This window comes from Lolium perenne, chromosome 6 (assembly GCF_019359855.2).
Source record: "Lolium perenne isolate Kyuss_39 chromosome 6, Kyuss_2.0, whole genome shotgun sequence".
Classification (NCBI taxonomy): domain Eukaryota; kingdom Viridiplantae; phylum Streptophyta; class Magnoliopsida; order Poales; family Poaceae; genus Lolium; species Lolium perenne.
In genome coordinates, this window is record NC_067249.2 from 68,117,727 (window position 1) to 68,129,949 (window position 12,223).

The window sequence follows — 12,223 nt, forward strand, 5'->3', positions numbered from 1 at the left end:
TGTCACTCCAGAAATTATCTTTGTTATCGTTTACCTGCTCGGGACGAGCAGGAACTAAGCTTGGGGATGCTGATACGTCTCCGACGTATCGATAATTTCTTATGTTCCATGCCACATTATTGATGATATCTACATGATTTATGCATACTTTATGTCATATTTATGCATTTTCCGGCACTAACCTATTAACGAGATGCCGAAGAGCCAGTTGCTGTTTTCTGCTGTTTTTGGTTTCAGAAATCCTACAAAGGAAATATTCTCGGAATTGGACGAAATCAACGCCCAGGGGCCTATTTTTACACGAAGCTTCCAGAAGACCGGAGGACTTACGAAGTGGGGCCACGAGGCGCCGCCACAACAGGGCGGCGCGGCCCAGGCCTTGGCCGCGCGGCCCTGGTGTGTGGGGCCCTCATGTGGCCCCCTGACCTACCCTTCCGCCTACATATAGCCTTCGTCGCGAAACCCCCAGTACCGAGAGCCATGATACGGAAAACCTTACTGAGACGCCGCCGCCGCCAATCCCATCTCGGGGGATTCAGGAGATCGCCTCCGGCACCCTGCCGGAGAGGGGAATTATCTCCCGGAGGACTCTTCACCGCCATGATCGCCTCCAGAGTGATGAGTGAATAGTTCACCCCTGGACTATGGGTCCATAGCAGTAGCTAGATGGTCGTCTTCTCCTTATGTGCTTCATTGTCGGATCTTGTGAGCTGCCTAACATGATCAAGATCATCTATCTGTAATGCTATATGTTGTGTTTGTCGGGATCCGATGGATAGAGAATATGTGGTGCGCCACGGCTAAGTGCGACCTCCCTGGCCAGCTCGGCCGAAGGATAGGCCTAGCGCACCATATTCTAACGCATGCCACGGGTAGCTCATCAGCCATGACACACCTATTTCTAGTGTGCCACGGGTATATACCAGTGGGGCACCACCTTGGTGCAGAAATAGTGCACCACGGGTATATACCAGTGGGGCACCACCTTGGTGCGCCACGAGTAACACATTTATCTATTGTTGTTTTCCTAGTAGTGAATACCCTTAAATCCTTTCCCGGGGATAGAGGAATTCGTCAATGCTGACGATTACCACCAGAAGAAAGTGATCAGGGGAAGCCTCCCAGGTTCTTGACATATTTTAAGGGCAAGGATCCTCCAACAACGTGAGTACGGTGCGCAGGGTTCCACATTCAGTGGATCTGTGGTATCCTAGTTTTCCAGGAACCGACATAATATATATATATACACTTTTTTGCCAACACACTTGCCAAAACACAAGGAAGATAATCACGAGCATTATCTCAATTTGCCTCTCGACTTTCTTTCCGTCTCTTTTCAGCTTCCGTACCAACATCCTTCCAGAGCTCCAGCTTCACGGAGTCATACACAACATCGTTCAGCTCCGCTCCCTTGAACACACTGAACCCCTCCACAGCCTATGCAAAGCAAACCCAAGAAAACTAAATTTACCAGCACAACCACCCCAAACATCAACCATGTGAGACCAAAGAACCTTGAACATAAAGCTCACTGGAGTGGCCCCCTTCGGCGCTCTTCTTCCTGTTCTTCTTTTTCTTGCACTTCCTCTTCTTCCTCGGGTGTGGCGGCGCGGATTTAGTGACGGGGGCACGAGGCCACCTTTCCCGAAGCGGGCGATCCCTCCGACAATACACCTACAGTCGAAGCAGGTGTCATCTCCATGCCCTCCAGTTTGAGCGTCGCCGCGGGAGCAACGTACTCCCGCCACTGCTTCGAGGCGAAGAACTTGTGGAGGAGCCACCGCGTCACCTCCAAGGCATCGTTTTTTAGGCTAGGGTGGTGGATGTGCGGATGGAGGACCGAGGGATAGAATCAAAAGGAGGGATCGGAGGAGGAAGCATACCGAGAGGAGGCGCAGAAGAGTTGCGTGACGCGTGAGAAGGCCGCTGGCCGGAGTGGGAGCATCGGAGTAGGCGACAACTCAGGAGACGACTTAGCGAGGGGGGAAATGGATAACATGGAGGACAAATGGTTTGGTAGGAATAAACAGATTTTTTTTTGTAAAATGTAGGTTGCGACATGTCATGTTTGATAGAACGGAGGGAACAATATATCGGTGATTTTTAAAATAAGGCCAAACCTCTACACTCTCTCACTCTACGATGCCTAGGCTGAAAACGAGCCCACTCATGACACAAACACGCTATGCCACTGAAAACGAGCCCACTCATGACACGCTATGCTACTCCCTCAAAAATAAAAAATTACGCTATGCCACATCAGCAATCTGACCTCCCAAGTAAGGAGCCAATCACATGTTTCCGTTGGAAGTCCCACGGATCAAACCCCGCTTCCTCCCACCCACGCGCAATCCCCACCACCCATCCAAATCCAACGCTCCACTTCCCGCCTCCAAAGGATCACCAATTTTTCATCTCCGCGCCCAAACTCCCAGCCCCTTCCGCTATAAATACGCTCCACCACCCGCATCTTTCCCCACACCATCCCCAATCCCCAATTCGAAATCCTCCACCAGCAACTCCAACTCAGCCAGCAATGTCGGGCCGTGGCAAGGGAGGCAAGGGTCTGGGCAAGGGCGGCGCCAAGCGCCACCGCAAGGTCCTCCGCGACAACATCCAGGGCATCACCAAGCCGGCGATCCGGCGTCTGGCTCGCCGTGGCGGCGTGAAGCGCATCTCCGGCCTCATCTACGAGGAGACCCGTGGCGTCCTCAAGATCTTCCTCGAGAACGTCATCCGCGACGCCGTCACCTACACCGAGCACGCCCGCCGCAAGACCGTCACCGCCATGGACGTCGTCTACGCGCTCAAGCGCCAAGGACGCACCCTGTACGGCTTCGGAGGCTGAGCTTGGTTGTTTCTCTTTAGCTGGGTCGGCCTGTGCCTAGAGCCTGCTGGTGTTTCGATTTACCTGTAGTTTGCAAAGGAAATTGTTGCATATGGATGAATGAATGAATGAATTAGGTGTTGCTGGATAGTTGATTCCGTGTCAACTGTGCTTGTGTAGAAATATCTGTTCCTGAACTTCGCTTGTTTTTATCCTTCAGATACATTATTACTTTGTCGATTGTTGTCTGGAATATGCAAATGAAATAAAGTTTCTTTACAATTTGTAAATCTGAATGTATAATCTTTACAATCATCTGCCTCATCAGTGTTAAAGCAACAGATCCAGTTCAATATTTTTTCCACTGGCTGTCATTCTTTATATCTGAACATGTCCCGTAATTGTAATCTGCATCTTACAGGCTAATAACCCAAACTATTTTAAGTGCCCATGTTTGAATGTGCTGTTTGACACTATTGGACTTGGTATCTCAACTCTTCTACTGCAGGATGAACAATGCTACTCATGTAAAGAGTACTACACTCAATTGCAGATAATGTTTGACATGCCATTTCCATCTGCAAGTTCGGCATATAGGTATCGAAAATACAGTTTAGAGCCCTATGCAGCGTGATGGTGTATCCCACTTACAACTGCAAACTACAACTCCTTTATTTTACAGGAAGATCAACCTTTTTATTTTAGTGAACACCACTACTCCACTCCAACCTTTTCAAAAAAATTACTCCACTCTGAAATTCATAACTTCGTGTATTGTTATCTGGATTATAGTGAACTTAGTTTGTCACAAATCTTTAAATGTGCAGTCATTTTTAATAAGCTAGCGTAAACTGCAATTATTGATACTATTCCTTACAATCATCTGCCTCATCAGTGTTAAAGCTGCCTATACTTGACAGACTCGGTTCAATTCTTATGCCACACTAGGGTCATGCTTTAGCAGAACGTGTTCCGAATCGTATTTTGCCCTTTGTTATTGCATCTCAGACTCATAGCACGGGAGTGTAAACAATTTTAGGTATATTTGTATGTTTTATTTGATACTATTCAACCTGATATCTCGACTCTTCTACTAGTGCAGGATGAACAATGCTACTTATGTAAAGAGTACTATACTCAACTGCAGATAATGTTTGACATGCCATTTCCATCTGCAACTTCAGAATATGGGAATAAAAAAATACAGTCCTATGCATATTGTCATGATGTATCCTTTATTTCTTACAGAAACATCAACGTTCTTATTTTGCTGAACACCATTACATCTTTTACAAGGTAGGGCAACTGAAATCAGGCGGCTCATAAAACCAGGAGTTTCTCGGCGTGTCTAACGTCCCCTCCTCGCGAGTTCATCAGCAGCACAGTTTGCCTCACTAACACAAAAATCAGAGGTTGCTATTGCTAGATCCTGAGCCAAACTCTTGCATTTATCATGAACATCAGGAACATGAACCATCTGTATTCCCTCAGCAGCAACCAACAGTTGTTATCTCTAGTTCACCATTTGTTTCCAAAGGCTGCGCTCTTGCAGCATGATATTGATTTCACAGTACACAAGGTTTTATAAGATGAGGCAATTGTCGTTAACTATATGCAGGTTCCCTCAATGTTACTTCTGCTGCTACTGTTTTCAATCGATTATTTCAAAGTCCTGTTCCTGGTTTAACATCACAAGAGCATAGGATTTGCACTTACGAAGACATACATTCCCAGGGACAGTAATCATATCTAGAAGCTGTATCATAGTTGAAACACCCCACTAATTGAATCCTCAATTTCCTCAGGCCTACAACTTACTGCAACCTTAAAAGCATATTGAATTTAACTAGCAGAACCTCGATTGCCTTCAACCACGGCAGCTCGGTGCACCTTGTATAAGCGTCCTCCTTGCATGTAATGCTCAAATTAACAGCCAATTCAAATCACTGCTGGATTTGCATCTGTCGGTGCAACACTGTTTACAGCTACGATCGTTGCCACATCGTTTTCCGCCACAGTATTTTGCTCCCCTACACTACAAGTCTACAACTGCAAGTCCTTGCTTTCCATCAACATCTTGATTTTTAGTTTTGTTGATATTTGGTTGCAGGCGGCTTTCCGTTCATGATCTGAACAGTCAGTAACGGTACTTCAAGTAAGTCCTTCGTTCCCTGAAGAGAACTTGATTTTAATCAAGGTAGATACTAAATTCAAAAGGTGTCACTGAAATCACCAGGATCAAGCTGCCATATGAACATTAGAAGGAAAAAACAATAGAATGACACATACTGTTAAGAACACAAGTGACAGCGTGCAAGTGACAAGCTGGTATCATTACTTTTTCGAGTGTTATCTGAACTATGTTGAACTTTCTCTTGTTTGTCACAATTAGACAGTTTGAACTATGTTGATGCTAATCTTTATAATCGTCCGACTCACCAGTGTTAAACCTGTATTCACTTATTTTTTTTAGTTCAAATATTAGGCTACTGTTGTCATGCTTTCTTACTGAACTTTGTATGACATTGTCATTTGCCTTTTATTTCATTGTTGTTATTTCATACTACAGGCTCATAACACGTGAAAACAATTTTAGGTATGTTTGGATGTATTGTTTGACAGTTGACAACGACTATTCAACTTGGTTAGTCAAAGGAACAGGGAACACTATTCAACTTGGTTTCTCAATTTTTCTACTACTGCAGTGCCCGATGAACAATGCTACTTACCTCAGACTGAGTAATATACTCAGCTGCAGATAATGTTTCGCATGCCCTTTACTCTCTAAATTCTGAATATGGGAATCAAAAATACAGTCTAATTGCATATTGTGAATTTGTGATGCTGTATCCCACTGAAGATAAGGCAATTACCATTAACTACGTGCACTGTGACCTCTACTTCTGTCGTTTCATTTGATTATTTAAGAGTGTTCCCTGTTCCTTTTTTTTTGAGATCAAGTGTTCCTTGTTCCTGGTTTAACATCACAGAGCATATGATTTGCAGCTGTGACCCAGGTAGCAGTATCAAATCTAGAAGCTTTATCAAACTATCTAGAACTAATGTTATCACAAAGAGAGAAATTCATCCCTGGCTAATAATCTAAGCAAACAGATAGGCGTGGCCAAGGCAGCATGATAGAAAATAATACTACTGAAATGCTAGCATTCACTTTCAAAATAGAAGATGCACCACAACCATTGTGTTGGTAGCAAAAAGTCTTACCAAACCTCTAGGTACAATTCCTAATGCCATCTCAAAACAGAAAACATCTCCACCGAGAAAGAACTGAGCTCTATTCTCCCAACCACCCCAAGTATAGATACTCCAGAAAAACGAAAGTACTACTGTACATAATAACAGAACCGAAAAAACCCTATGAATGAAGAATTGTCTCAGACTTGCAACTTTCTGCAACCTACAAAGCAAACTGAATTGAACTACTGTAGCAGAATCTCGATTTTCTTCAACCAGAATAGCTCCCTTGGTCTGCACACTGCATAAACTATCCTCCTTGCATGGATGCTCAAATTAACCGCCAATCGCAACTGCATTTTGCTCCCCTAGAACTGCAAGTCCCTGCTTTTCACCATCTTGATTTTCAGTGTTGTTGGTAGCAATAGCAAGCAGCTTCCATTTATTGTAGCGGTTGTTCAAGTAAGTTCGCCATTCCCTAGAGATGAACTTGACTTTAATCAGGGTAGATACTCAATTCAAAAGATGTCACTGAATTCACTGGGATCAAGCAGCTATCTGAACATTACAAGAAAAAGAACAGATTGACACATACTGTCAAGAATAAAACAATAAGACTGACACATACTGTCAAGGATGCAAGTGACAGTCTGTGTTGCAGCCCGCTCTTTTACATGGTCTCCTCCGTGATGATCTCCCGAAGCGCGCGGCGCGATGCCTGCACGTCCCGGCGCGCGACGAACGGGTGGGCGAGCAGCTGCGGTACGGTGGCACGCCTCCTGGGCTCCTTCTTCAGGCACGCCGCCACGAACCCACGCAGCTCCGGCGACGACGCCGCGCTCTCCGGCACCGATGGTGGCTCACCCTGGCAGATGGCCTCCTTGAGCATCTTCCAGGACGGTCTGTCCTCGTCAGGCAGGAAGGCTCGGTGTCCCGTGAAGAGCTCGAGAACGGTGAGGCCCAAGCTCCAGACGTCGGCGGCGCAGGCCCCACGCGGGCCGGCCTGGGCGTTGGGCGCGAACCGCTCCGGGCTCATGTAGGCGGTGGTGCCGACGGCGATGGAGACCCGAGAGCGGTCGCGGTCCCCGGGGGAAAGGGAAAAGGTCCGCGAGACGCTGAGGTCCCCGATCTTGGCGTCGCCGCGCGCGCTGGCGAGGAGGTTGTCGGGCTTGAGGTCGAGGTGCGCGACGCCGCGCGAGTGGAGGTGCGCCAGCCCCGCGAGGCACCGCGCGGCCACCTCGGCGAGCGCGGGCTCCGGGAGGCCTGGGTGGCGGCGGCGGCGGAGGACGGAGTCGAGCGAGCCGGCGTCCATGAGCTCGAGCAGGCAGGCGGGCTCGCCGCGGCCGCCGCGGAGGACGGCGTGGCAGCGGACGACGTGGGGCGAGCCGCGCGCGCGGCGGAGGGACTCGTCGTGCTCGCGCGCCGCGTCCGGGGCGGCGGGGTAGTGGGCGACCTTGAGCGCGAAGACGGCGGCGGTGCCGCGGAGGCACACCTTGGTGACGACGCCGCTGGCGCCCTCCCCGAGGTCGGCCAGCCACTCGAAGTCGGACAGCTTCAGGCGCCTCTCCTCCTCGTCGTTGATAGCAGGTGGCGACATGACGGTGTGAGGCGCGGCGGCGTGTGGCCGGCAGAACATGAGGTGAGGCGCGCAAGGGGGCATGCTGGGCACCATCCCGTCGGCGTCGGGCGCCATGCGGATGCAGTCGGGTTGGTTCTTGACGGAGGCAATCACCCTGGCAGGCAGCAATTCACGAGGACTAGCTGTGAGCCAGCGCTATACTTGTGACGGAGAGAAGCGAGCGATCGAACATGGAAAGTGACTTGGAGTAGAGACCAAGGAAGGAAGCATGTTTTTCAAACTCCGTCTGGGGTAGTAGAGCCCTGTCAGCCTGGCTGTCCTCCCTTTTCTTTTGCATTTGCAGTTTTGCTCCACTACGGTCCGTGCAACCGTTGTGCTTCTCCCAGTGTAAATGATCGGAGTACATGAGCCTGCCAGTATGCTAAAATACCCGTTTTCTTTGACGTTAAAGGCATTTCATGTGGCCCGTGTTAACGATGACACGGGACATTTCTTTTAGATTAGAAAATGTTTACGCCAAGGGATTCTCTATCACCACTTTTGTTCAACATTGTAGTTGATATGCTTGCTATCTTTATCGAACGTGCTAAGTTTGATGGTCTTATTAAAGGGGTGATCCCTCATCTGGTTGATGGGGTCTATCAATCCTTTAATACGCTGATGATACAAATTTATTTATGGAACATGACCTTGATAAAGCTCAGAATCTAAAGCTAATCTTGGCTGCTTTTAAGCAATTATCGGGCTTTGAATTGTTCTGGTCCAGCGAAGTCCAAGACTCAGTTGCCACTTATACGAAGCTTGCCACTTATACGGAGCTGCTTGGTTGTGGGCAAGGCCAGTTTCCAATTGATTATTTGGGGACCCTGATTCATTACCGGAGATTAACAATTGCTGAGTGGAAACTAGTGGAGGAGAGACTCCAGAAGCGTCTTAGTAGTTGGAAAGGTAAAGTGTTATCTCTAGGAGGAAGATTGGTACTCACTAATTCAGTACTTTCCAATATGGTGTTGTATATGATATCCTTCTTCTTCTTGCTGAAAGGTGTTTTACACAAGCTCGATTATTATCGATCGAGATTTTTTTTTGGCAAGGAGATAGCGAGAAAAAGAAATATCGACTGGTTAATTTGAATGTTGTATGCCGTCCCAAGGATCTGGGGGGGGGGGGGGGGGGTTGGGTGTTCATGACCTCGAGGTTAAAAACTCGGCCTTACTAGGTAAGTGGCTTTTCAAGCTTCTTACTGAGGATGGTGTATGGCAAACCGTCGTTAAGAGAAAGTACGTTGGCGAGAAAGCGTTATCCCAAATCCTATGAAAATCTGGGGACTCGCATTTCTGGGCCGGTCTAATGGCAATGAATAAGTTTTTATTTAAATATGGTACTTTTTCCATTAAGGATGGATCGCAGATATGGTTCTGGGAGGACTTCTAGTTACGGAATAGACATCTTTCTGAACAATATCCGGCGTTATATAGCATTGTTCATCGCAAAAGTGATACCATTGCTTTAGTAATGGCGACCTCACCTCCATCAGTGACGTTTAGACGAGACTTATATGGTCAGAGGCTTAATAAGTGAAATGCATTACTTCTTTGTTTGTAATCCATTCATTTGTTCGAAGGGCCGGATGAATTTCGTTTGAACTTACAGTCCAATGGAAAACCAGTTCAGAACACTGCCTTGCAGCCTGCGGCCGTGGCGGCTCTTGTCAAGGAGGACATCGCCCAGAGGGAGTACTCGCACACCCATGACCCTGGAGACGGGAATGCAGTCTAGCGCCTACCGGCTTACGACTACTTTCCTTTGTTCTTCGTACCATTCGGTCCACTTGCGATCCTTCTGTAATTAACACTCTATTTCTATCTAACCGATTGGCAGTTCGACTGCCCATTCCTCAAAAAAATAAGAACAAGAAGATCTAAAAGATGAAAATACCGCTAATAATTTAAAATTTTGGCTGTTATTTACGTTGAGGGGTAATCCTAATCAAAAATAATCTTCTGAAACGAAATTAGCTAGGGAGTACTGAGTGTGTATTCTGTCATCACAATGAGATGATTAAACACTTGTTCTTCCAGTGCCGCTTTGCTAGATCGATATGGTCATGCATCCAAGTAGCTTCAGATCTGTATCCCCCGACTAGTGTGGCCAATATCTTTGGTAATTGGCTTCATGGTATTGATCACAGGTTTAGAATGCTTATTAGGGTGGGAGTGCTTGCTGTTATATGGTGGCTATGGCTATGCAAAAATGCCAAAGTTTTTAATGATAAAAAATGTTCCCTTTTGCAGGTTATATACAGATGCACCGCTATTCTCCTTTCGTGATCTGCACTGTAGAGAGTGGAGAACGGAGACCTCTTTACAGAGGTCTGTACACGGTTGGAGGATACGGCGAGTGATACTTTTTCCCTACATGGATGGCAACATAATCTACTGACAGGGCCACCAATATCGTCTTAGGCGTTCTACAATTGCTCATGATTGATATGTAATTCTCCTTTGTTGTTTTTACTTTGAGATTTTTGAGACTCTGAAACGGCTGTGTGCATCCTGGTTATGCAGAGACCGGGTGTAATTGCTTGATCAAGTAATAAAGCGTCCATTATCGAAAAAATGTACATGAGTCGGGTTTCAAAAATACAAAGCCAGAAATACAAGCGAAGAACAAGAAAACCAACAAAAACGTGAGGACTAGTCCCAAAACCAGAAAGACAAACATCACCGTGTTAAGTGGGCCACACCCCAAGTGATCACCCCGTGCATGCGGGGCGTATCCCTGCACGCACGCAGGGGATAAATAGGGTTCGCCGAAGCATTGCTGCATTTCGAAACACCCAACTATTTCTTTCTTTCTGTACTCCCTGTATAGTGTAGGGGTGTGTTTGGTTTGGGGATGGGGTGGAACGGAATGAAACCGTTTGAAAGTATAGAGATGGTAAACCTAGAGGGGGGGGGGTGAATAGGTTTATACAAATTTTAATTCTTTCTTTGCAATATTAGGCTTTGCAGAATATAAAGATGAGCCTAATGCAAACTAGGTGAAGCAACCTATATGAAGATACAACTAACTCGAGCACGAAGGCTCTCACAGGCAGTTAAATCACAAGTAAGGAGTTCGGTTAGAGATAACCGATAGCACGCGGAGACGAGGATGTATTCCCGTGTTCCCTTGCTTTGCAACAAGGTACGTCACGTTTGGAGGAGTGGAGGTCCCACGAAGGATTCCCCGCGCCACGAAGGCTCACCCTATTCTCCGGAGCCTATCCCACGAAGGAATAGCTCACTCACTTGTGGTAGACTTTGAGGTAGCCTCCAAACCTTCACAATCTTGCCCGGAGCAAATCCACAGCTCGGATGCTTCCGGACTCCTCTTGCCCACCTAGGGTTTCCAAGGAACCCTAGGAAGCAAGCTTCTCAATGAATACAAGGGGGAATGAGATTTGCCTTGGTAGAACGGTAGATCGGGTCCTCCTCTAATGATTCCCCGGAGGGATTTGAGTTTGGGTGGAGGAGGAGGGAGATCTGAGGCTTTTGGTGTTTCTAGTAATGGAGTAAGAGAGAGAGAGCTCAAGAACAGCTTGTAGTATGTTGCCTGACCGTTCAGAGGTAGGAGAAGGCCTATTTATAGTGTTCTTCGAAATACGGCCGTTGGTCACTTGCCACATCAGCAGATTCGTCGAGAAACCCGGTCGACCGGATTTGGCGCCGGACAGGCCGGTCCACAGCCCGGTCAGACCGAGACCTGACTGGGTCGGCCGGTTTCCAACCGAGCTGGGACCGGGTCTTGACCGGGCAGGCGTGCGAGGTTCTTGGATGGCGCCCGGATGGCACAGGCGCAAAGTCCGGTTGCAGACCGGGCCGCTCGGTCTGGTGCCCGGTCAGACCGGGCCATGGACCGGAGCAGCCGGTCCAAAACCGGGCTGGCGACCGGACGCCGACCGGAGGGCTTGCCCTCTTTACTGGAACCTGCCCGGATGGCACCGGTTCTGGATCCGGTTGGTGACCGGGCTGTCCGGTGCCAGGGCCGGTCCGACCGGATCTGTGACCGGCCAGGCTCTGAAAAACTTGCTGATTTTTCGTCGAATTGGGGGGGTCTCCCGTTGCCTGTTGTTCCATTGCTACACCATCATACCTCTTTGGCTAATACCTGAAAGTCATCTTGTAGACATGTATTAGTCCAAATACTCTAGCACGGTGTCATGGATACCAAAATAATGGATAAGGGTAAAATACCCTTACAATCTCCCCCTTTTTGGTATACGATGACAAACCGAGCTAGAGTTACATATAGATATTATGATAAGCTCTAAACCTTGATTCCATATAAGATATTACGACAGCTCCCCCATAATGTGTGCACTTGGAGAATTTGCGTTTGAATGCAAAGTGCACCATTTGTGGAATATGAGAAGCTCCCCCAATATCTTTAGGAAACAAGCATGGTATGGACAAGTATATCAAGATATATAAGCATAAAGCATGATTATCCATAAAGCATGATTATCCTAACATAGAGTAGCACACATAATAGTCGTCCATACATATCCATACATGAATTATTCAAAGTAGCAAATGGTTCTTGAGAAATCAAAGCAAATACGCACAAGCCATATAAAA

At 47.4% G+C, this 12,223-nt stretch overlaps 2 protein-coding genes across 3 annotated transcripts; one reads left to right on the top strand and one right to left on the bottom strand.

Moving 5' to 3' along the window:
- The first annotated feature begins 2,487 nt into the window (after positions 1-2,487).
- LOC127307586 (histone H4) lies at positions 2,488-2,977 on the top strand. Its single transcript, XM_051338319.2, has one exon. It carries the CDS (start codon positions 2,537-2,539, stop codon positions 2,846-2,848), a length of 312 nt encoding a protein of 103 aa, XP_051194279.1. The 5' UTR covers positions 2,488-2,536; the 3' UTR covers positions 2,849-2,977.
- Positions 2,978-6,026: 3,049 nt separating this feature from the next.
- Positions 6,027-7,968, bottom strand: LOC127307587 (mitogen-activated protein kinase kinase 9-like). Of its 2 annotated transcripts, none has more exons than XR_007855680.2 (2): positions 6,618-7,968; positions 6,027-6,500 (listed from the first exon to the last, which is right to left on the bottom strand). XR_007855680.2 is itself a non-coding variant. In XM_051338320.2 (2 exons), exon 1 carries the CDS (start codon positions 7,713-7,715, stop codon positions 6,693-6,695), a length of 1,023 nt encoding a protein of 340 aa, XP_051194280.1. In that variant the 5' UTR covers positions 7,716-7,968; the 3' UTR covers positions 6,027-6,500; positions 6,651-6,692. The 2 variants fall into 2 exon arrangements, 1 of the variants encoding a protein (XP_051194280.1); XM_051338320.2 differs by having other exon boundaries at positions 6,651-7,968.
- Between the last annotated feature and the right edge of the window lie 4,255 nt (positions 7,969-12,223).